Source organism: Eulemur rufifrons, chromosome 7 (genome assembly GCF_041146395.1).
Source record: "Eulemur rufifrons isolate Redbay chromosome 7, OSU_ERuf_1, whole genome shotgun sequence".
Lineage (NCBI taxonomy): Eukaryota > Metazoa > Chordata > Mammalia > Primates > Lemuridae > Eulemur > Eulemur rufifrons.
In genome coordinates this window covers 7,689,268-7,712,563 of record NC_090989.1, presented here as the reverse complement: position 1 = coordinate 7,712,563, position 23,296 = coordinate 7,689,268, and the positions used below count along the sequence as shown (strand labels likewise).

The window sequence follows — 23,296 nt, the reverse complement described above, 5'->3', positions numbered from 1 at the left end:
TGTCTTTAGCTTACCTGGGTCCTCTAACTGCAATGCCCGGCTGGGGCAAGCACCTCGCCCTGGAGGATGAAGTGGTTCGGGATCTGTAAAACTGAGGGCTATACTTTATGTCTCACTGCATGGATAAATAGGCACCGGAGACCTTACTTGTCACATCCCAGGTAACATCTTAGACGCACTCTTTCGAGTGCTCTGGTATTGTACGACACATGCAGGTAAGTAGCTGAAATCTCCAGGAGTTAGATGGGTGGCCTTTTGGGGGGAGACCAGGCTCGGGCCACAAATGAGGGCACATCACACCTTCGCCAAATCCATGTCTACCTTGTCAATCTAAATAACTGAGAAAGGGCAGGTAGATATTTTACACCTTGAAGATTTGTTTTCTGGTAATGTCAAAATGAAATATAAAGAAATAAAGAACAAAGTAAGAGAGACAGAAAAGAAAGAGAATGATAGACAAGGAAAGATCGTGTCGGGGGAGGGAGAGGGGCTGCCCCGTGAGGGCACTAAACTTTGGATTCATTCTCCAGGTTTGCCACATCACCATTCCTTTCTGTCTGCTCCTCGAGGTTCTTGTCCTCCTCTTCAGTCTCCAGTTCTGCATGTTGGTTGAGTTTGCTGGACACAGACCAACTCAGGGGCAGCTCTGCCCTGCTGGCTAACTCGGCCAGCTCTTTGGCACTAAGGGACGGGGTGCTGGTCTCATAGGTCTCGTGGAAGCTGTTGTAGTCAACTTCATAGAACCCATCCTCCAGCGTCAGGACAGGTGTGAACCGGTAACCCCACAGGATCTCACTGGTGATGTAGGAACTCCGAGCTTGGCATGTCATCCCTGGGGAGAGGAGAATGGAGGCTTTAGTATATGCGAGTGTGGGCTTTTCGTAGCCAAGGAGACTCAGCGGACCGGGCAGGGCTACCGCATGCAGCCATTCAGAATGACCTGCCTACTGTGCCACAACTGAGGAGGCGTCATTCATGCTGTAGACACCTGCTAGTGTGTCTTGGAGATTCTAGACCTCCCGGTGGAGTCCTGGGGAGCAATGACAGAGTCCTGGCTCCCATCAAGCCACATGTGCCTGCACGGCCACGCACACACAGAGGAGGGCAAGTGTACCCATGTACACAGGTGTGTATGGCTACGCCTTGTCTACTCTGTGTACCAGGAGAACACTAAAGTCATGACTGTGACCTTCCACTGCTTTTAGAGGCTTAGCATGAGTCCTAATGGGACTTGAAGGCTTCAGCCACACACTTGGAATGAAATTTGACTTGTGGCACTACACTTAGGCTGCCTTTAAGCTGGAGGCCATGGACCCACCTGCCATGACACACAGGCTGCACTGGGGTCCCCAAATGAGCTAGAAGGGATATCCCCTTGAGTTTGTGCTTTCCTCAGGCTCAGTGGGCATAGCTGCCCGTATTGTGTAATGATATACTACCTTAAAGCTCTTCCTCCTGCTTAAAGATGAGAAGACATTTTCTAGTTTGTACAAAAATATCATGTGAACTACTGGTAGCCCCGGAGTGAGGAGTAGCTTTCTTTTAAATGTGAAATGGCAGAATGGGGGAAATTCCATCCATCTCCTTAGAAATGAAAACTAGGCAACAGGCTTGGCATAAGATATGGGAAATGACAATCGTGCATTTTTTTTTCCTGACGCCAAAAAGCTCTCTTATAAAAATTCTCAGGAAATGACAGCACTCATTTAGTCAGTAATTCAGGGCTCACTTCTCCATTAGGCAAGTAGGCACAGTGTCTAGGGCCCATAATACTTTTAGGGGCCCATGAAAATGTTTTAATTTCTTTTAAAATTAGAAAAATAAACTTTTAGCTAGAAGAAAATGTTAATACAGTCATCTTTATACCAACACAGTTATAAAATATAATTAAAACATTTTTTTAAATGGAGCAAGGGAACCACAGAGGCAAAACTACCAGGGACTCAAAGAAGTCATACTATCACCCAGGCAAGCAGCACACCAGCTGATCAGTATGTCATCTGTTAAGACAACCAATAATATACATTAGGCAGCTGCTTTGTGCTGAATGCAGGTGGGCTAGAGAGAAGAGGATACACGTGGGTGTTCACACAGAAGGGTTCAGAGCGACAAAATGGCCCTGCCGCAGTGCATTTGCTCCTTGTGTCCAGAGAAGCAGCTGGGGTGCCGGGGATGTAAGTGCTTGACTCAACAGCAGCTGTCAGAGCCTGAGCCAGCAGCAGCCCTCACTCCAGCCCTGTGTTACCTCTCAGCCTCAAACCTGAAATGCTGCCCTTCCTCAGTGTTTCCTTGGCTGACCCACAAAAACCCCACTTTATTCCTCAAAAACGAATATTGCAGAGCTTCTAGGTGTTGGAAAGACAGATCCACACTGACTTGATTTTCTTTCTCAAATGATGTTTTTCCTCTGAGTTATTTTCTTTATTTGTGCTTGGGAGCGGTGAGGAAAGACAGGTGATGGCAGGGATATGTGGGCTCAGAATGGGGTGCAAATATGAGTAAAGGGGAAAGGTGATAAAATAATTATTTTTTTTCCATAAAGGAAGTACATGTTTATTGTAAGGTGACTGGAAAATGGAGAAGGTGGTGATAACAGTTGGAGAAAACAGTAAGCTAACCAAAACCAAAAAGCAAATCTGGGGAAAGATGTCCACAGGGGGTTTTGGAAAACTCCAACATATTCTGGAGAATCTAGAAGACCACATGCATGTGTAGGGCTGTGCATGAGCCCCCCAAACCTGGGAAGGCCTTGAGCTCTCACCACTGTTGACCCGAGGCTCTGTGCAAGCAGGAAGCGAAAGTTAAGGCAGAGTTGTAAAGTGCCTGGCTGAGTGTTGAAGACGTGTCCCACCATGCACACAGAGCCCCTTGACAGAGACTGGGAGATATATTGGTTATAGGCTTTTCAGAACATCTTTGTCTAATTATTATCTAATAATTAAGTTAACTGAGCAGAGACTTTAGTGGCCAGACATATGAAGAATACATACCTTACAAAATTAGCTCAGGAAAGTCACTAAAAAACAAATAACAGCAACAAAAAGCCCTGGAGAGGAGGGATAATCAGATTTTCAGGGTTGCCACATTATATTATTTAAAATGCCAGTTTTCAACAAAATTTTATGACACATGCGAAGAAACAGGAAAGTATGGCACATACACAGAAGAAAGATAGTCCATAAAAACAGTCCTTGAGGAAGCTCAGAGTTTGGACTCACTAGACAAAGACTTTAAATTAGCTATTTTAAATATATTCAAAGAACTAAAGGAAGTCATGTTTAAAGAACTAAAGGAAATTAGAGAAATGAGGTCTCACCCAATAGAGAATATCAATAAGGAAAATAAATTATATACAAAAAAACAAATATAAATTCTGAACTGAAAAGTATAATAAATGAAAGAAAAATTCACTATAACAACTTAGTAGATTTAAGCTGTAAGAAGAAAAAATTAGTGAACTTAAAGATAGTTCAATTGAGGTTACTGAGGAACAGAAAGAAAAAGACTGGAGAAAAATGAACATAGCTTCAGAAACCTGTGGGACACCATCAATATACCAACATATGCATAATGGGAGTCCCAGAAAGAGAGCATAAAGAGAACGGAGCAGGAGTATTTGAAGACATAATGATGGAAATTTCTTAAATTTAATGAAAACACATTACAAATCCAAAAAGCTTAACAAACTCCAAGTAAGTTGAACTCGTTACATACAAATGATCCTCAGTAATAATAACAGTTTATCATCAGAAACCATGGAAGCAAAATTATCCTCCACAAATGAAAGAGATATGAAGACATTCCATGAACAAAAATGAAGAGACTTTGTTGCTAGCAGACCTGCAGTATAAGAAATAATAAAGGGAGTCCTTCAGGCTGAAATGAAAGGGCATTAGACAGTAACTCAAATCCACATGAAGAAATAAAGAACACTGGTAAAGGTAACTATGTAGGTAAATATAAATGTTTTTCTCCAGCATAATTTTATGGTTATTCCATTTTTATGGCAATTATACTATTCTATTATGTGGTTATACCGTGCTCTATTTAATCTACAAAACAAAGTGATTCAAAAGTATGTGGTGGGGCTATTTGTTGAGGGAAATGTTAATAATACTGACTTGGTTTGTGGAAATTGTCCTAAGTATACTCTTAGGGGCTGAATTATGTGTCCCCTGACCCAAATCCGGATGTTAAAGTCATAACCTCCAGTATTTCAGAATGTGATGTATTTTGAGAGGGGATCTTTAAAGAGGTAATTAGGGCCGGGCATGGTGGCTCACGCCTGTAATCCTAGCACTCAGGGAGGCTGAGGCAGGAGGATCACTTGAGGTCAGGAGTTAGAGACCAGCCTCATCAAGAGTGAGACCCCATTTCTACTAAAAGTAGAAAGATTAGCTGGACAACTGCAATAGAAAAAAATAAATTAGCCCGGCGTGGTGGTGCACGCCTGTAGTCTCAACTACTTGAGAGGCTGAGGCAGGAGGATGGTTTGAGCCCAGGAGTTTGAGGTTGCTATGTGCTAGGCTGATGCCACGGCACTCTAGCCTAGGTGATAGAGTGAGACTCTGTCTCAAAAAAAAAAAGTGTCAATGTGTCTATCAGTAAAATATATATATTTTTTATTTCAGCATATTATGGTGGTAACAAAAGTTACGTTTATTGCCCTTGCCCCCTCCCCCACCCCGAGTTAGAGCTTCAAGCATGTCCATCTCCTAGACGGTGCACATTGCACTCATTATGTATGTATACACCCATCCCCTCCCTCCCCCACATCTGCCCGACACCCTATTAATGTTATTCCTAAATGTGCTCTTAGGTGATGATCAGTGAAACCAATTTGATGGTGAGTACATGCGGTGCTTATTTTTCCATTCTTGGGATACTTCAGTTAGTAGAATGGGTTCCAGCTCTATCCAGGAAAATACAAGAGGTGCTATATCACCATTGTTTCTTATAGCTGAGTAGTATAACTATACCACAAAAAGTATTCCTAGGATAAATTCGTAATTTTCATTTCTTCAGAAAGATTCCTGGCTTACATATTGACCTTGGTCCCAGATCAGTCTTTACAAATGTGATGTTTTACTGAATTTCAAAAAGTAACAAAACGAAACCAACTGAGTTAGCATCATAAAAAAGGCAGAGCTACTGGGATGATATCAGTGTGTATGTATGTGGTATTCACTTTCCATATCAGAAACATCATCAGAAAGTTCCCCAGAAGTAGGTTTTTTTTAGTGAGTAAAGTACTCTCTGGAAAAAGAGAGGCTTTGTTTGGTGAGGAGAAAAAGGTGGAAAATCTGATCTTGATCTCCAAGTTGTGGGCACACTCTATTCTCTGGGCATGCTGGCTGCCTTATCTTTTGTTTTGTTTTGTCTTATTTGACAAACAGAAATTGTACAGATTTATGGTGCACAACCTGATGTGAAATATGTGTACATTGTGAAAGGGCTAAATCAAACTAATGAACATATCCATTACCGCATGTATAAGTATGAGGTGATTTATACATCTACTCGTAGCAATTTCAGGTATATAACACATTGTTATTAATGGCAGTTAACGTTAGCTTTTATATTTTTATGCCAGTGTTTACCCTGTTTGTTTTATCTTGAATGTCCTCCCCCCAGTGGAATTCTGCTCATCTTTCTTTTTTTATTTCAAAATATTAAGGGGGTACATATAAATGTTTTAGTTTACATGGTCCACTTTTGCAATACTTGAGTACCAGCTATAGATGTGCCCATTGCTCAAATAGTGTTCATAGTACCCATTAGGCAGGGTTTTTTTCCCCTCCCTTCCTACCTCCCCCTGCTTGATTTCCGCTGAATTTTACTTTCCTCTGTGCACATGTGTTCTCAACAGTTAGTTCAGATTTAATAGTGAGTATGTGGTGTTTGTTTTCCATTCTTCAGATACTTCGCTTAGCAGAATGGTCTCCAGTTCCATCTAGATTGCTGCAAAGGTATTAATTCATCTTTTTAATGGTTGAGTAGTACTCCATGGTAAACATATACCACATTTTATTAATTCACTCTTGAACTGATGGGCCCTTTGCAATTGTTAATTGTGCTGCAGTAAACATTTGAGTGCAAGTGCCTTTTTGATGAAAAGTCTTCTTTTTCTTTGGGTAGATACCAAATAGTGGGATTGCTGTATTGAATGATAGATCTACTTTTAGTTATTTGAGGAATCTTCATACTATTTTCCATAGGGGTTGTATTAATTTGCAGTCCCACCAACCATGTATAAGCATTTCTTTCTCTCTGCATCCATGCCAGTATCTATTGTTTTTGAACTTTTTAATAAAAGTCATTCTACCTGGGGTAAGGTGATGATATCTCATTATGGCTTTAATTTGCATTTTTCTGATGATTCTTTTTTCATATTTATTTTTTCATATGTTTACTGGCCATTTGTCTTTTTTTGAGAAGCTTCTGTTCTTGTCTTTTGCCAGCTTTTTAATAGGGTTGCTTGGTTTTTTTCTTGCTGATTTGCTTGAGTTCTTTGTAAATTCTGGATATTAGCCCTTTATTGGCTGTATAGCTTGTGACTATTTTCTCCCATTGTGTAGGCTGTCTACTGGCTCTGTTGATTGTTTCCTTAGCTTTTCAGAAGCTTTTTATTTTAATCAAATACAATTTATTTATTTTTGTTGTTGCCATGATTGCCCTTGGGGTCTTAGTCCTAAATTTTTTGCCTAGGCCTGTATCTAGAAGAGTTTTTCCCTATATTTTCCTCTAGAATTATTATGGTTTGATGCCTTAGGTTTGAGTCTTTTATCCATATTGAATTAAGTTTTGTGAGTGGTGAGGTAGGGGTCCTGTTTCATTCTTCTGCATGTGCCTATCCAATGTTCCAAGCATCATTACTGAATAGGTCTTCTTTTCCCCAGTGTACATTGTCATCTAAAACTTTGTCAAAGGTCAGTTGGTTGTAGGTAGATGGTTTTATATCTGGGTTCTGAGTTCTGTTCCATTGGTCTATGCCTCTATTTTTGTATAAATACCATGCTGTTTTGGTTACTATAACCTTTAGTATAGTTTGAAGTCTGGTAATGGGATGCCTCCAGATTTGTTCTTTTTGCTTAAGATTTCTTTGGATATTCAGGCTCTTTTCTGGTTCCAAATGAAATGTAGAATTATTTTTTCTGGATCTGTGAAGTATGACATTGGTAATTTGATGGGGATTGCATTGCATTTTTAAATCACTTTGGGTAGTATGGACATTTTAACAATGTTGATTCTACCCATCCATGAGCATGATATGTTTTTCCATTTGTTTGTATTCTCTGTGATTTCTTTCCTCAGAGTTGCATAGTTCTCCTTGTACAAATCTTTCACTTCCTTGGTTAAGTATATTCCTAGATATTTTATTTTCTTCATAGCTATTGTGAATGATATTGAGTCTTTGATTTGAGTCTTGGCTTGACTGGTATTGGTATATAGGAATGCTACTGATTTGTATACATTGATTTGTAGCCTGAGACTTTGCTGAATTTATTTATCAATTCCAAGAGTCTCTTGGTGGAGTCTTTGGGGTTTTCTAGCTATAACATCATATCATCAACAAAGAGGGATAGTTTGACCTCCTCCTTCCTGATTTGGATACCCTTTGTTTCTTTCTCTTGCCTGATTGTGCTGGTTAGGACTTTCACACTATGTTCAATAGAAGTGATGACAGTGGGCATCCTTGCCTTATTCCAGTTCTTAGGGGGAATGCTTTCAACGTTTCCCCATTAACTATGATGTTGGCTGTGGGTTTGTCATATGTGGCTTTTATAATTCTGTGATATGTTTTTTCTATGCCTATTTTTTGAGGATTTTTATCATGAAAGGGTGCTGGATTTTGTCAAATGCTTTTTCTGCATCTAGTAAGATGATCATATGGTCTTTTCTTCTGCTGGCTTTGGGTTTGGTTTATGCTTTCTTTTTTAGTTTCTTGAGGTGTGATGTTGGGTTGTTAATTTGTGATCCTTCTGTCTTTTTGATGTAGGTATTTAAGGCTATGAATTTTCCCCTGAGGAATGTTTTTGCTGGGCCCCATAGATTTTGATAGCTTGTACTCTCTTTGTTGTTCAGTTCAAAGAATTTTTTTATTTCTATCTTTATTTTATTCTTGACTCAATAATTGTTCAGCAGCAGGTTGTTTAATTTCCATGACTTTGTGTAGGTTTGAGTGTTTTTTTCTTGTGATTGATTTCTCTAATAGTTTTATTCTGCTATGGTCTGAGAGGGTACATGGTATGGTTTCAATTTTTTTTTTTTTAATTTGTTGAGGCCTGTTTTGTGGCCTAAGATATGATAAATCTTGGAGACTGTCTCATGTACTGCTGAGAAGAATGTGTATTCTGTAGTTTTTGTGTAGAATGTTCTGTAAGTGTCTGTTAGGTCCATTTGATTTAGAGTTTGGTTTAAGTCCACTGTTTATTTATTTTCTGCTTTGATGATTTGTCAAGCTTTGACAGTGGGGTGTTAAGGTATCCAGCAATTATGATCATGCTATTTATTTCTTTGCTTAGCTGTAGTAAAATTTGCTTTATTATCTGGGAGCCCCTATGTTGGGCACATAAATATTTAGAATTGTTAAGTCTTCTTGTTGAATTGCTCCCTTTATCATTATATAATGACCCTTTTTGTCTTTCTTTACTTTTGTTGGCTTAAAGTCAATTTTACCTGACATGAGAATAGCTACACCTGCTCTTTTTTGATTTCTATTTGTGTGGAATAATTTTTTCTCTCTTTCATTTTGAGTCCGTGTGTGTTCTTGTGGTTTAGATGTGTTTCTGGAGACAGCAGATATTTGGGTTGTGTTTTTTCATCCATTTGGCCAGCCTATGTCTTCTGAGAGGAGCACCCAGTCCGTTAATGTTAATTGATAGAATCGATGTGTGTGGAATGTTGATCTGTTCATCCTGTTGGGTAGTCCCTTATTACTTTGTTTTACCTTTTCTTCTATAGTTTTATAAAAGTTGTGAGTTTTGGGGTTTTTTTTAAGTGATTTTACACTGGTGGGTATCTCTTGTGATGATTTGTGTATAATACTGTTGTTCTGAGTATTTTGCGAAGGGCAGGTCTGGTCATGGCAAATTCCCTCGGTGTTTGCTTGTCTGGAAAAACTTGATTTCTCTATCAATTGTGAAACTTAGTTTTGTAGGATGCAAAATTTTAGGCTGGCAGTTGTTCTGTTTAAGTCAGTTAATCATGAGGGCCCCAATGCCTTCTGGCTTGTAAGGTTTCTGCTGAGAAACCTGCGGTTAGCCTTATAGGTTTTCCTTTGTAGGTTATTTGATGCTTTCATCTTACTGCTTGCAGAATTTTCTCCTTCATTTACTTTGGCCAGGTGGATTACTATGTGTCTTGGAGATGACCTATTTGCTATGAAGCTTGCCAATGTTCAATGTCCTTCTTGTATCAGTATGTCCTTCTTGTATCAGTATGTTTATCTTGTATCAGTATGTATCAGTATTTCTAGTGATATCAGGGAAGTTTTCTTCAATAATTCCCTCAAATAGGTTTTCCATGATTTTAGCTCTTTCTTCTTCTCCTTTAGGGTTAGCTATAATTCCAATGATAGTTCACTTCACATAGCCCCATCTCTCTCTCAGTGATAGCTCAGACTTTTTAATACTCTTCTCTGACTCTTTGAATGACTGGGTTATCTCAAAAGCCTTGCCTTCAAGCTCTGAGATTATTTTCCTTGGTTTAGCCTGTTGTTGAAGCTTTCTGCTGTGTTTTGAAATTCTGTAAATGACTTTTTCATTTCATTAAGTTCTATTATATCCTTCCTTATATTGTGTAGCTCTCTAGTGACTTTCATTTTTTCATTGATTTCTTAAAATCTTTTTTTTGGCTTCTTTTTGTTGGATTTCAACTTTCTCTTCAATTCCATGCATCTTATTTGCCATCCATATTCTGAATTCCATTTCTGTCACCTCAGCAATTTCCTTGTGGGTGGAATCCACTACTGTAGCTCCATTGTGTTCCATCGGAACTATTTTTTTTTTTTCATGTTGCCAGGGTTCATTTTCTGGTTTCTTCTCATCTGGCTCCTCTTCTCTTGGTTCTAGGCTAATAGGATTGCAGGACACCTGTTCTCCTTTGCTGGGGACTCTCCTGTGGCATCTGGGGCTCCTCCTCTGTTTGGCTTCCATGCTGAGTAGGAGGTGTGCTTGGCCCCTAGTCATAGGGCACGACATGGGGGAGTGTCTGTTCCCTCCCTGACCCAGAGGAAATGAGGCAAAGGCTACCGCTGGAAGTCTGGGTCAGGAGCAGACCTGGCTCCATGTGCCAGGGAAATCAAGATGGTGTCAGTTGCAGAAACCTGGGAATGGCAGGCACCAGATCTCTGCTGCACCTGCTCTCTGGTGGAATGTCTCTGCACAGACTCTGAGCAGCTTTCCAGTCCCCCTAGAAGTCTGCAGTGGAAGAGGAAAATCCCTCACAGATTGAGCTGCCTGTAACTTTTGTTTCTCTCCTAAAAATCAGTGTCCTCTTGGCTTGCTTCTATCCTGCTGTCTTCTCCTTTCAAAGCAGTGTGAATTGTATTGAGACCTCCCAGCTTGCTCTCTGAGATGGTGGGTGATCCTTGTAAGACTCAGCCACACCCTGTTTGATTGAGTTGGTAGATGCTGTAATGAGCTAGAGTTCTTCTCCGTGTCACTGGTTGATGTGTGCAGGAAAGAGCCAACTGTAGAGGTTTTGTGTGTGTGTGTGTGTTTGTTTGTTTGGTTTGGTTTTTTTTTTTTTTTGCCTGTAATAAGCTCTAGCCATTCAGGAGGAGCACTCGAATGACCCAGGCTTTGGGCTTTGGGAGGGGCCCTGTAGCTCCCAGGGTGTTGCTTGTTCTCCACCACAGCAGAGGTGGGTGGAGAAGTGAGGCTGGGCATGGTTAGGTTGGGTGAGCCTAGAAGGCTTTGCAAAGCCTCAGTAGGGCTCAGAGATCATTTTCCTGGCCACTAGGGAGAGCCTCTGGGAGCAGGATTGAGGCAGGCTCTCCAAATGGGGATGGCTGCTCATGAGGAAGGGGTCATAATTCCCCGACTGGCTATCAGGAGTGAGCTTCACCCCTCTGGCTACCCCTGCCCTCTGATGTCTGGTTGCAAACAGGCCCCTGAACGTGTCGCACTGGGTTGCTATAGTGCTGCAGGCTGGGATCTTCCCTGCCAGGGGGCCTGCCCTGGTCTGACAGAGTGGCTTTCCTGTGGGGGGGATGGGTGCTCCCCCAGATTGCTGTGTCTTGGACCCCCACTGTATTCTCCCATCAGTTCCACCCACATGGGCTCCTGTGTTTCCCAAATCCAGCCCCTAGATCTCCTCCCTGTGTCCCCTAGCAACTTGCTTGAGTCCTGTGGGCATGTGATGGATCAGGCCTGCAAGTCTGACCTGCACATCTCTGGGAAGTGCCGGCAGGCAGGGAGCTCCCAGACCAGGCACCCTGGGTCCACTGCAGGTCCTCAAGTGGAAAGGCACAGGCCCCACTTTCTGTAGCAACCACGGACTGGAGGATGTGCCAGCTGAGGAGAGGCAGCCGCTCACTAAATCCTCGGCTTAAACTGCTCTCCCAGCTGCAGTGGGCAGGGGAGGGGAGAGGGAGGATAAGAATCTGAATGGAAGAGAGTCGGCTCTCTGGCTTCTCAGGTCACTCTCTTTGGAGGCGAACCCTGTAGGGAATGTCCAAGCTCTGAGATGCCACAAGTTCTCCCCACGATTCTGTGGGTGCTGCAGTGCTTGGGCTTGTGGGTGTGGAAATGCTTCCAAGTAACTTGGTAGCCCGCTGGTCACCGAAGATGTGTGGGAAGAAGGGCTCCCCCTGTACCTCTTCACTGGGCTCCGAGCCTCTCTGGGTTTGATCCTCACCAATATCTTTTCTTCCTTTTTCCTCTTCCTTTTTTACTTCCTGGTTTTCCTGCATGAAGTCCCAGGCAGGTACTTCTTCCTCTGCCCTACACCTGAGCTGCGTCCTTGGTCCCCTCCCCTTTGTCTGAAATCCTGCCTTTCCTCCGGGACCGTCCAGTGAGCAGTGTCTCTAGTCAGCTGTCTCACCCCGAATTCCCCTGCTCATCTTTGAAGAGCTAACTAATTTACGGTCTCCTTTCTAAAGCACTCTATGACCAGCAGTCTCTCATTGGAACTGTGGAGCCCAGGGCCTCCTAACACTTCGGTGACCTCCTATCACAGTGTTTATGCAGCAGTTTGCAGTTAGCTGCACGTGTCTGTTTTCCTGTTGAATTGTGAATGCCTTGAGGATCTATTTGTCTCAGTCGTTTCCATATCCCAGAGCACTTAGCACAGTGCTTCAACACCGGAGGTTCTGAACAATACCTTCTGTTAAATGGGAAGAGTAGACTTAGGGAACTATACACAAACAGCTTAATACTGTTCACTGGCAATGTCCGAAATGTACTATTAAATAAAGATGGCTTATGAGTCATTAGGAAAGAAACTGGGAGATTTCTGCTTCCAGCATTATGTCAGACTATTAATACATGTGAAAGACCCTCAGCTAAAACATGAAATGCTGGAAAATTACAAAATCCATAATTTTAATCAAACCTGAGTTCAATGAAAAGCAAGGGACAGGACTTCTGGTCCTGGTAAGGGTGGAATAAATGCAGCCGTTCCCTCCCACTGAGCACAGCTAAGACCTCTGGACAAAGTATTACACAAAATGCAACTCCCTGAAGACTCTGGAAAGTTTGTCATAGCAGGAAGATTGGGGCAGGGAGACCAAACTTGAAGAATGACTTGTTTGAGGATATATTTCTTTCTCTTTTTTTCCTTTCTCTTTTATGTTCTGGCTTCAACCTGAACATGGCCCCAATGCAGAGCTGTAGCAGGTGCCGACAAGAAAATCTCCAAGAGAAACCCTGCTGGGAGCCAGGACAGGTGCCGCTGTGAGTCAGGGGGCAGGGGGCAGGATCCCCATTAATTGGGTGTTCAGCCACCACCCTAGCCCTGAGTGTGGCCCCTGTTGTCACTGTTCTGTGGTGAGGCAGTGGCACAGGCACTAAAAACCCTGGGAGAAAAATCTTTCTGGCCCCAGCACTGGGAGAAGGAGATTCCATGGCCCGAAGAGTTTGTGGATGCATTTTTCTCTCTTTGAATCCACTGTTTTACTCTGAGAGTGGCCCCAGTTGTGCGAAACCATGAGGAGTGTGGGTGGCTCAAATGCTGAGACAAATCTTGTCTTCAGAGAAGAAGGCTGGGAAGAGGAGATCTGGGAGCTGAAAGCAGGGGAACCCACAGAGAGAGAACTGAAAGGGGATCCCCAGATTCTGTGTATGAATTGACATAGTCTGAGCTTTGCATGCACAGGATGGAAAGCAGTAAGAAAAGATGAACTTAAACAATTACCATGTGTTTTGTAGTATGCAATCACACTTCTAAACAATGTCAGTCAAAGAAGAAACCATAATGGAAATACATTAATACCTAGGGCTGAATGATATTGAAATACTAAATATCAAAATTGTCTGATATAAAGCAGTGGTCCCCAACCTTTTTGGCAGCAGGGACTGGTTTCACGGAAGACAATGTTTCCACAGGCTGGGGCGTGGAAGGGGGTGGTTTGTGAATGATTCAAGTGCATTACGTTTATTGTGCACTTTATTTCTATTATTATTACATTGTAATATATAATGAAATAATTATACAACTCACTATAATGCAGAATCAGTGGGAGCCCTGAGCTTGTTTTCCTGCAGTTAATGCCGCTGTTGATCTGACAGGAGGCGGAGCTTACGCAGTGATGTGAGTGATGGAGAGCGGCTGTAAATACAGATGAAGCTTCCCTCACTCCTGCTGTGCTTCCTGGTTCCTAACAGGCCATGAACCACAACTGGTCCTCAGCCTGGGGGTTGGGGACCACAGATATACAGACAGTAAGAAAAATTTATAGGCCTAAATGCTTATATTAGAAAAGAAGAAAGTCATAAAATTAATGTGCAGAATATCCAACTGCTTAAGGAATTAGAAAATGAACATCAGGAGTATTCCATGGGAAATAGGTAATAAATATGAGTGTATAGATTGATAAAATAGAAAACAAATTAACTTCTGTCAAAAAAGAGAAAAGCTAGTTTTTTGAAAAGTCTAGTACAATAGAGAAAGCTCTGATCAGATTGGTCAAGTAGCAAATACAGAAGGTAAAAGTGAATGGCACTGGGAGCCCAAAGGGTGATACAACTACAGAAACAGCAGAGCTTAAAAACAACAAAGGATATTATAACTGACTTTAACAATGTAGATGAAGTGGGCAATTTTCTAAAATCATATAACTTACTGAAACTTATTTAAGAAAATAAATAAAAAGCTAAGAAGTCTTATAACCAATTATGAAGTTGAGCCAGTGATTAGACACTTCCCATAAAGAAATTACAGAGCCCAGACAATTTTAAAGATGAGTTAAATGAAATATTCTAGGAAGAGATCATGAGAGTTTTTGTAAGTTCTGGGCTCTGAAGGTCTGAAAATCTGGAGTGCTGACGTCTGAGAGCAGGCGAGGAGGGAGGGGTGCCCAGCTGTAGAACAGAGGGTGGATTCGCCTTTTCTCTGCCTTTTGTTCTACCTGGGGCCCTTAGTGGATTGGATGGGGCCCACCCACATTGGTGAGGGCAGATCTTCTTTATTCAGTCTACTGATTCAAATATGAATCCGTTCTGGAACCACCCTCACGGGCACATCCAGAAATAGTATCTTACTGGCTCTCCAGGTATTCCTTTACTCAGTCAAATCACATAGGATCACACACATACATCACAAGGAGGCTGCTTGATTTCCGTAGTGTTGTCTGGCTGAAGTTATTTCTCCAAAAGTGTGTGTGTATATGTGTTTATCTTTTAAAAATGATGTAATTTCACAATTTATCTACCGAGACCTTGGCTGTTTGGATCCCTAGTTGTTCTTCTAAGAGTTTGATCTGCAGGCAGTGCATGGAGGCAGCCTGTCTTTGGAGGCCACGTCACTCCTTGATGAGCAGTTAAAGCCTGGAGGGGAGGGAGTGCATGTTGTCAGTGGTGACTGCAAGGCCCACCCCACCTAGGAGCCAGGAAAACAGCCGAGGCACCGCTAAGGAGTCTGTGATAGGCACTGAGCAAACACAGCCGGGCTCGCAAGACAGGGATTTAACAGGCAAAGCCCTATTTTTAGATTCAGTGACAAATTAGGATGGCAGAAGTTTGCGTATAGAATACAAATATGCTGAAAGCCACCCACAGGAGAGAGCCCCTGGGCAAAACCAGAGGTGGAATCAGGAGGTAGATAATACATCAGTGTGGCCTGAGGAATGAGACTTCAATAAAGTAAAATGGACATAAACCACTTTGGAATACTGTAAAATTAATCTACATTGCTGGTATTCCAGAACAGAGAAAGAACTGGCTGCAGGCCAGGGATGGGAACCTGCTGCCTTAAAGCCACATGTGGCCTTGTAGGTCCTTAAGTGCGGCCTTTTGATTGAATCCAAATTTTACAGAACAAATCCTTTTATTTTTATTATTACATTTTTGTTCATCTTTTATATTTTCATTTTATTTTCAAAATGAATGTATCTAAAATACCAAAGCATAAAATAAGTTTCAACGAAATAATCCTCCCAGATTGACCGGCACAGTTAGAACATTAGTAAGCCATAGGGCTAAATTGACGGCTGCTACGCTCATGATTTAGTTCTAACTTCCCCCACCTGACCGGCGCCACTACTACATGAGGCTGGTTGGTGAGGGTTTATGGAGGTCGAGTACAACAGTCTGTTATCAGCTTTTGACAACCGTGCATTGTGTTTCTATTTGAAATGGAATTTGTGAATGGTTGCAGAGCTAGACAGTATTTTTCAATTCTGCCTGCTTAACAGCTCATCATATCAAAAAAGACCAAGAGAACATTGAAGGAAGAAAACAGATTTTTAAATGAGGATTGGGAATTGCAATATTTTCTTGTTCCTGCTAAAGATAAGATGGTTTGCTTGCTTTGTGATCCTGCAATATCAACAGTAAAGAAATTCAATGCTCATCAGCTTTATAGCAGTCATAAGGACCAAAATATTTTAAATTAGAGGGAGAGGCATGAAAGGTTGTATTGCAGAAATTAAAAGATGAAAAGCAAAAGCAAAGACAATTCTTTCAAGCAGCAATAAGACTTGGAAATAATGCCACTGAAGCAACTTATAAAGTAGCTTATATACTCGGGGGAAGAAGGGAAGCCATTCAGTGATGTAGAAATTGTGAAAGAATGCGTTGTCAAAGTTGTAGGATGCTTAGACCCTGATAATGTTTCAAAATACAAACAACTGCCTCTTTCAAGGAGAACCATAATTGATTGGCAGCACAAATTAGCCTTCAACTTAACAGAACAACTTCATGTAATACTTCAAAAGGAAAATATATATTATTCAATCGCTTTGGATGAATCAACTGATACTACTGACTCGGTGCAGGTTTCATACTTCATTTGGGTCATAACAGAAGATTTTCTTTGCTATGAACAGAACATAGGGAATAGATGTCTTCAACAACTTTCCAGATAAATGTCGTGAAGTTGGACTGAATTTGGTAAATTTAGTGAGTGTATGTACAGAGACAGTGCATCTTCCATGACAGGAAACCATGACGGGTTCATTGCCCAGGCAAAAAAAGTATTTACTGATCCAGATACTCTCATTTGTTTTCATTGTATCTTGCATCAGCAAAATCTCTGTGCTAAAGCAGCTACTATGTTAAGCGACACTTTGCAACAAGTTATAAGTGTTGTTAACTACATTTGTGCAAGTGCAACATGGCATCATCAGTTTCATAACATGTTAAAGTTGAACAATGAGGTATTCAGTATGGATTTGTCCTATCATTCTAAAGTGCGTTGGCTATCACAGGGATAGGTGTTAACCAGAATTTTTTCTCTATGAGAATAGATAGTTAAATTTTATGAAGAACAGAATCTGCAATGCAAATTATTGAAAGAAGATTTCTATAGGAATGCAGCATTTCTGGGTGATATCACGTCAAATCAAGATGACTTGAATATTTCTTTGCAAGATAAAACTAAGTCTATGTATGATATGTGGCAAAAATCCAAGCATTTTGAAAAAGCTATCTTTTTTCAAAACACTTCTTCAAAAGGAAATTTCAGATGAACATTTCCCTAGTTAGCAAAGCTCATTGATGAGCAGGATGATATATGCGAATCATCTGAAGAACAGGCAGGTGTTATAGACCTATTAATTGGAAAATACAATGAAAGTTTCACTGACTTTGAGAATCATGACATGCCACTCAAATTAGCATTTTAGCCTCACCTAGTTGATATGACCTGAAGAACAACTGATGGAATTGATTGAGCTCCCAGTAGATGACATTTTAAAGTCATTGTTTGACTTTAGAAAGATCCAGTTGAAATACGGAAAAATGCAGTAGAATGCTCACACCTTTGGCAACATGCCTGAAAGATGCTTTCTTGCTTTTCAACCACTTACTGCTGCAAATCCACATCCCCCTACCTAAGCCAGATCAAGATGCCCTTAAGGTCACACATGACTGACACCCATCTCTAGGATCAACTGAAACTGTGAGCTCTGCGCTGTCACAAAATATTAAAATGGTTTCCAACAAAAAGCAGATACAACAAAGTCTTTAAAGGTTTGTTAACTTTAAATTTAACAAGTATTTTTCATTTTTTGAAATTATTAAGTACATAGTAGTTAGATTTTTACAAAATAATGTACATTTTTAAGTATATCTAAATGAAGTTTCTTGAATGTGGCCTTATTTGATTACAGCTAAATTAATGCGGCCTTCCAGCATGAAAAGTTTCCCCACCCTTATTGTAGGCACTCGCTGTTTTATTTCAAGTGCCAGGAAACATGATTTGATATTTCCTTTTCCTTTACCTCTGTGCCCATTCTCAATAAGAACTGGCTGAATGAGCACAGTAGAAAGTGTTGTGCACTTATAAGTCTTCGCATTGGGTTGTCCTTCGTGTAGGAGAATAATGTCAGTGATTTACCAAGCCCAGTGTCAAAAAGAAGCAGGATAGTGTAATTTCTAGCATGGTATAAGAACGATTATAATTCAGTAAGTTCTTCCAATTGCTGATCATTTAAATAATAATGAGCCCTGTCTTTCTCTCAGATTAAAACATCCTTCAATAAGCAGTTATGTTTCTTCTTTTACAGTTATGTTTCTTCTTCTTCTGTACTCAAATAATGGAGGGCCAGTGAGGTTTACCTCCAGCTACACAAAAAACATTGAAATGTGCATTCTTTTAATGTTTTAAAAAGGGATTCTACATGTGTACCCCTAATTCTACTCTCACCAAATTAATTGATAAATTTATAAATTAAGTATTGAGTTAAGTAATAACTGTTATTTATTGAATGTTTATTGTGTGTCAGGCACTGGGTACTTTATGTGAATCAACCATCTAATCCCTTCAGTAGCCCCCTGGGGTGGATGCTGTTATGATCTCTATTTTTACATGTGAGCAAACTGAGGCAGAGAGAGGTTAAGGAACTTTCCTGAGTCATACAGTGTTATGGATTGACTAGAATGCCCCCCAAATTCATATGTTGAAACCCTGACTTCCAATGTGACTATATTTGGAGATTGGGCTTTAGAGAGGTAATTAAGGTTAAATGAGGTCATTAGGACCAGTGTGTGGTGTCTTTATAAGAAGGAGAAGGCACCAGAGTGTGTGTGTTCCCTCTCCATATGCACACAGAGAAGAGGCCATGCAGGGATGCAGTCAGAAGGCTGCCGTCTGCTCACCAAAGAGAGAGCCCTCACCAGAAATCAACCTTGCTGACACCTTGATCTTGGACTTCCACCTCCAGAACTGTGGGGAAATAAATTTCTGTTGTTAAGCCCCCCCATCTGGTATTTTTTTAATGGCAGTTTGGGCAGACTAACAGGCACAGTAAGAGTGGAACGAGGATTCTTATTTAGGTATTCTGGCTCCAGAGTCTGTGCTCTTAACCACCACACTATTATTTCTGCTCTTGAAGATAGAGGCCATGTGTTAATTTTGATCTTATAACCCCAATAGTGCCTTACACTGGAGGGTGGCTAACATTTCACAAAATAAAATGGAGTGTGAATGCATTATTGTAGCCAAAGGGATGCTGCCCACCAACACTTGCCCAACATTTGTCTTACCCAAGTTGCTCCTTCCTTCTACCTTCCACTTTCCCCACTAGCCTTCCTTCCAAGCCTTCCCATGTTTACCTCGTCTTCCACACAAACGCTGTTTATTCTCTACCAAAATGTGGGGTACTGGCTATCATCTTTCGGAAATTGCTGGGAGGCACCAAGCAACCTTCATTTATTTTTAAAGAGCTCATGAGATATCCTCAAATCAAATCTCAAACTATAAGATTCCTCTTTAATTTATCCCATTCTATATTTTTGTTTCTCTTCTCTAGCAGCGAAGACCTGAGTTCCTAATAACCTATACATTTATCATTGGCTCTATCCTAAAAGAAACACACAAAACAGTTTTGGAATTGATATACCAATAATTCTATTGAGGAATTGCTTATGCAAGACTCAGACCTCAAAGCCGAAGACCACACATATTCTTCCAGTTGAAACAGGAAAAACCTTGTGAGCTTACTGAGCCTGGAAAGCTCCTAGTAATGTACCAGTGTGTAGAGAACTGGTCAAAGACTGCCCAATGCACTTGAGAGCCAATCAGAAAGCTTTCCTGCTTCCAAAAATTCCACCTAACAGAACACTAACCAATGAAAGACTGTCTCAAGACTTCTTCCTTTTACTCTATAAAACCCACCCTCCTTTCAAAGTCCTTTGAGTTTCTACTGGGAGGAAAGTGATGATAGCAGACCTCCTTGTATGATTCAAATAAACAGCCTTTTGACAATTCTGCAGGTGCTCTCTGTCCTTTTCACACTTATCAACTGAAAACCTGCCAGGTAAAATTGAAAATTTCTTTGCAGTTCTTTTTAACCATAGAACATTCCTTCTGAGGTTGCACAATCAAAATACTGCTCAAAAATTACCTGAACTCATTCTTTTTTATATGTGGCTATGTTATCCATCATATAACTAGTTAGGTTCATTTGTTTCTATTTGTGTTTCCTTTACGATTTGCTATTGTCACCTTTTGTTTTGTTTTGTTTTGTTTTAAAATTTGTAAACCATTTAAATGGTTCAAAAATTTAGTCAGCATAAAGGGATAAATTCAGAACAATCTCATCCCATCCCTCCTCCTATATGTGGTCATTTTCATCAATTTCTGCCTTCTTCTCCCGGGTTTTTTTTTTTTTTTTTTTTAAAGAAGAAAATAGACATATACACATACACGTTCTTATTTCTCATTATTTCTGGACAAGAAACTGAATAATGGTTTCCTTCTACTAAAGTCATTTGAAATCACTCAATGCGCTCATTTCCTTTTACAGCAAACAGCCTCGTCAATGACGCAGGGGGGCCAGGCTGCGGAAGTTGGAGGCAACGGGCCTGGGTTTGAATCCCGGCTGCACAGAGTGGCAGTGGGACCTGGGGCAGGCTACTTAACCTCTCTCACTTCCTCCTCCATCATAATGGGGAAAGGAATGACCAGATTAGAGGTGTTAGACGCTTCTCATGTGAAAGTACTCAATACAGTGTTCTGCCTGAGGACGCCACTAGCGGTTCTCTTAATTCCCTTCCTTTCCTTGGTCAAGTGTAAAAGCAACAGCAGACCTTTCTTGCAGAATTAGCAGCATTGATTAATAGCTTTTATCCCTCACATCAAGTGTTTTGTTGTTTGTTGCTTCTTTCAAACAGAATAAAACCCAACGGGGAAAGATCTGGTGATGCCATGTCTTAGCTTCCTATTGATGTCAGGATTTACTTTATGCATGGCTGTTCTTTGAATATTTCAAAATACTCTTTGGTGCTTGATATTTGAAGTCTCTCTTCTCTTCCATGCCCCTCATTATTCTGATTTTTTCAGGCAGTGATTCTTAACTTTTTAAAGTCAAAGACCTTTTTGGGAATCTAATGAAACTCATAGATCCTCTTCTCTTAAAATATGCACTTGTATAAAAGTTTGCAAATGGTTAAGTGCTTATGGACTCACTAAAAGCCCAAGGGATCCCAGGTTCAAACAAAACAAAACAAAACAAAAAAAGCAAAGATAAAAAAATAATATTACTCTCTTTTAGGGGAAAGCGTGTGCATACATGTAAAGGGGAAGAGGTTTAAGGAAAAATAGGGAAGCAAAGGAAGAGAGAATTTATTTAAACTGCAACTGGGTTTGACAGTATCTGGTACTCACCTCGACAGAATCTTTCTCACTAAATTGTAATTGTCAATATTTGTGTGTATCTTTCTCAAGTCTGGGGACAGGGGTTCCTGTGGGCAGGAGCTCTCTCTTGGCCACCATTTTATCTCCATCCCCTTGTACAGTGTTTGGCAGTATGTCCAATAAATATTTGTTAGTGGCTAAATGAATTAAAGGACCCAAGTGGTAATAATTCATTTACTTGTTCATCATATATTTATTGAGAACCTATTATGTGCAGGCACTTTGATGGGTTCTAGGGGTAGAGTGGTGACTTGGTCCTGGGGTTCACTGGATTTACAGTCTACTGAAAATAAAATAAACATCCAAATAAATGTAAAATTACAACTGTGTAAATATAAAATTATAACAAATGCAATGAGGAAAAGTTAGATTCTTCTATAAGACCACACTTGGTAAGGTGCGGGAATTAGTGAAAATGTCCCTGAGAATGTAATGTTTGAGCTAAGATTTGAAGGATGAACGAGGGGATGTGTGGGTTCGGGGTAAGTGCACTATGAGCAGAGGGAACAGCATTTGCGGAGCATGGGTCTGTTGTAGTAGGGTTCCTGAGGTGTTCAAGAAACTGAAAGAAGACCAGTGTGTTTGGGGTATGGGTGAAGGGAGATTGGTACCAAATAAAAATATTGCTCTGGTTGCAGAGGGGAAATGACTTGGAGGAGGGCAAAGCAAGCAGATGTGGGGAAAAGAGATATGATACTACTTCAATAGTACAAAGAAAAAAATTATAGTTTTGGGACTAGAACAGAAACAGCAGAGATGAGGAGACTGAATTGGACTCAGGACATATTTAGGAGGCTAAATGAACAGACCTCTGCAATGAATTATTTATGAGGGTGAGTTAGAGGGAAGAGCCAAAAAACGATGCCCAGGTTTCTGGCTTGGGCAACAGGATGCATGGTGCTGGTCATTGGGAATCCTGTGTGCAGGAAGACTCTATGTTTGGTTTGGGCAACAGGATGCATGGTGCTGATCATTGGGAATCCTGTGTGCAGGAAGACTCTATGTTTGGTTTGGGCAACAGGATGCATGTGGTGCCACTGGGAATCCTGAGTGCACGAAGACTCTATGTTTGGTTTGGTGCATGTTAAGTTTATTGTGACTCTAAGACATGCAAGAACATTGAGTAGGCTGTTGGAATAACCAAGTCTCAAACCCACAGAAGAGGTCTTGGTTAGAAATATGTATAGGGCTATCAGTGACCTATGGATGAGAATGGAAGCCTGGGAGGGGATGAGATTGTCTAGGGAAGGGTGCAAGGAAAAGGGAAGGCTGAGGAGGAGACTAAGCCTTGTGAAACTTAACATCTGATGGGCAGGAGGAGGAGGATGAACCTGCCCCAGCTGTCGAGAACTAGTGGTGAGACAGAGAGGAGGAAATCCAGGAGAATGAAGGGTGGCAGAAGCAAGTGAGGAGGATACTTCAAGAAGGGCAAATGGGCCAGGCATGGTGGCTCACACCTGTAATCCTAGCTCTCTGGGAGGCCGAGGCAGGAGGATTGCTTGAGGTCAGGAGTTCAAGACCAGCCTGAGCAACAGTGAGACCCCCATCTCTACCAAAAATAGAAAAAATTAACCAGGCATGGTGGCTGGCACCTGTAGTCCTAGCCACTCGGGAGGCTGAGGCAGAAGGATCACTTGAGCTCAGGAGTTTGAGGCTGCAGTGACCTATGACGATGCCACTGCACTCTACCCATGGAAACAGAATGAGACTCTGCACCTCCAAAAAAAAGACAATAACAAAAACAAACAAACAAACAAGAAAACAAAACAAGAAGGGCAAGTGGTTGTCCATATGCACAAGAATGAAACTAGACCCTTATCTCTCACCATATACAAAAATCAAATCCAAGTGGATTAAAGACTTAAATCTAAGACCTGAAACTATGCAACTTCTAAAAGAAAACATTGGGGAAACACTTTAGGACATTGGTCTGGGCAAGGACTTCTTGAGTAATACCCCCAAAGCACAGGCAACCAAAGCAAAATTGGACAAATGG

At 41.0% G+C, this 23,296-nt stretch overlaps 1 protein-coding gene across 1 annotated transcript in view; it reads right to left on the bottom strand.

Annotated features, from left to right (window-relative positions):
• Nucleotides 1–405: 405 nt before the first annotated feature.
• KCNJ6 (potassium inwardly rectifying channel subfamily J member 6) overlaps nt 406–23,296 on the bottom strand; it is a 79,721-nt gene continuing 56,830 nt past the window's right edge. Inside the window, exon 2 of the mRNA XM_069474949.1 lies at nt 406–832. Within this exon, the coding sequence (XP_069331050.1) occupies nt 507–832 (326 nt within the window). The 3' untranslated portion in view covers nt 406–506. The remainder of the gene's footprint in view (nt 833–23,296) is intronic.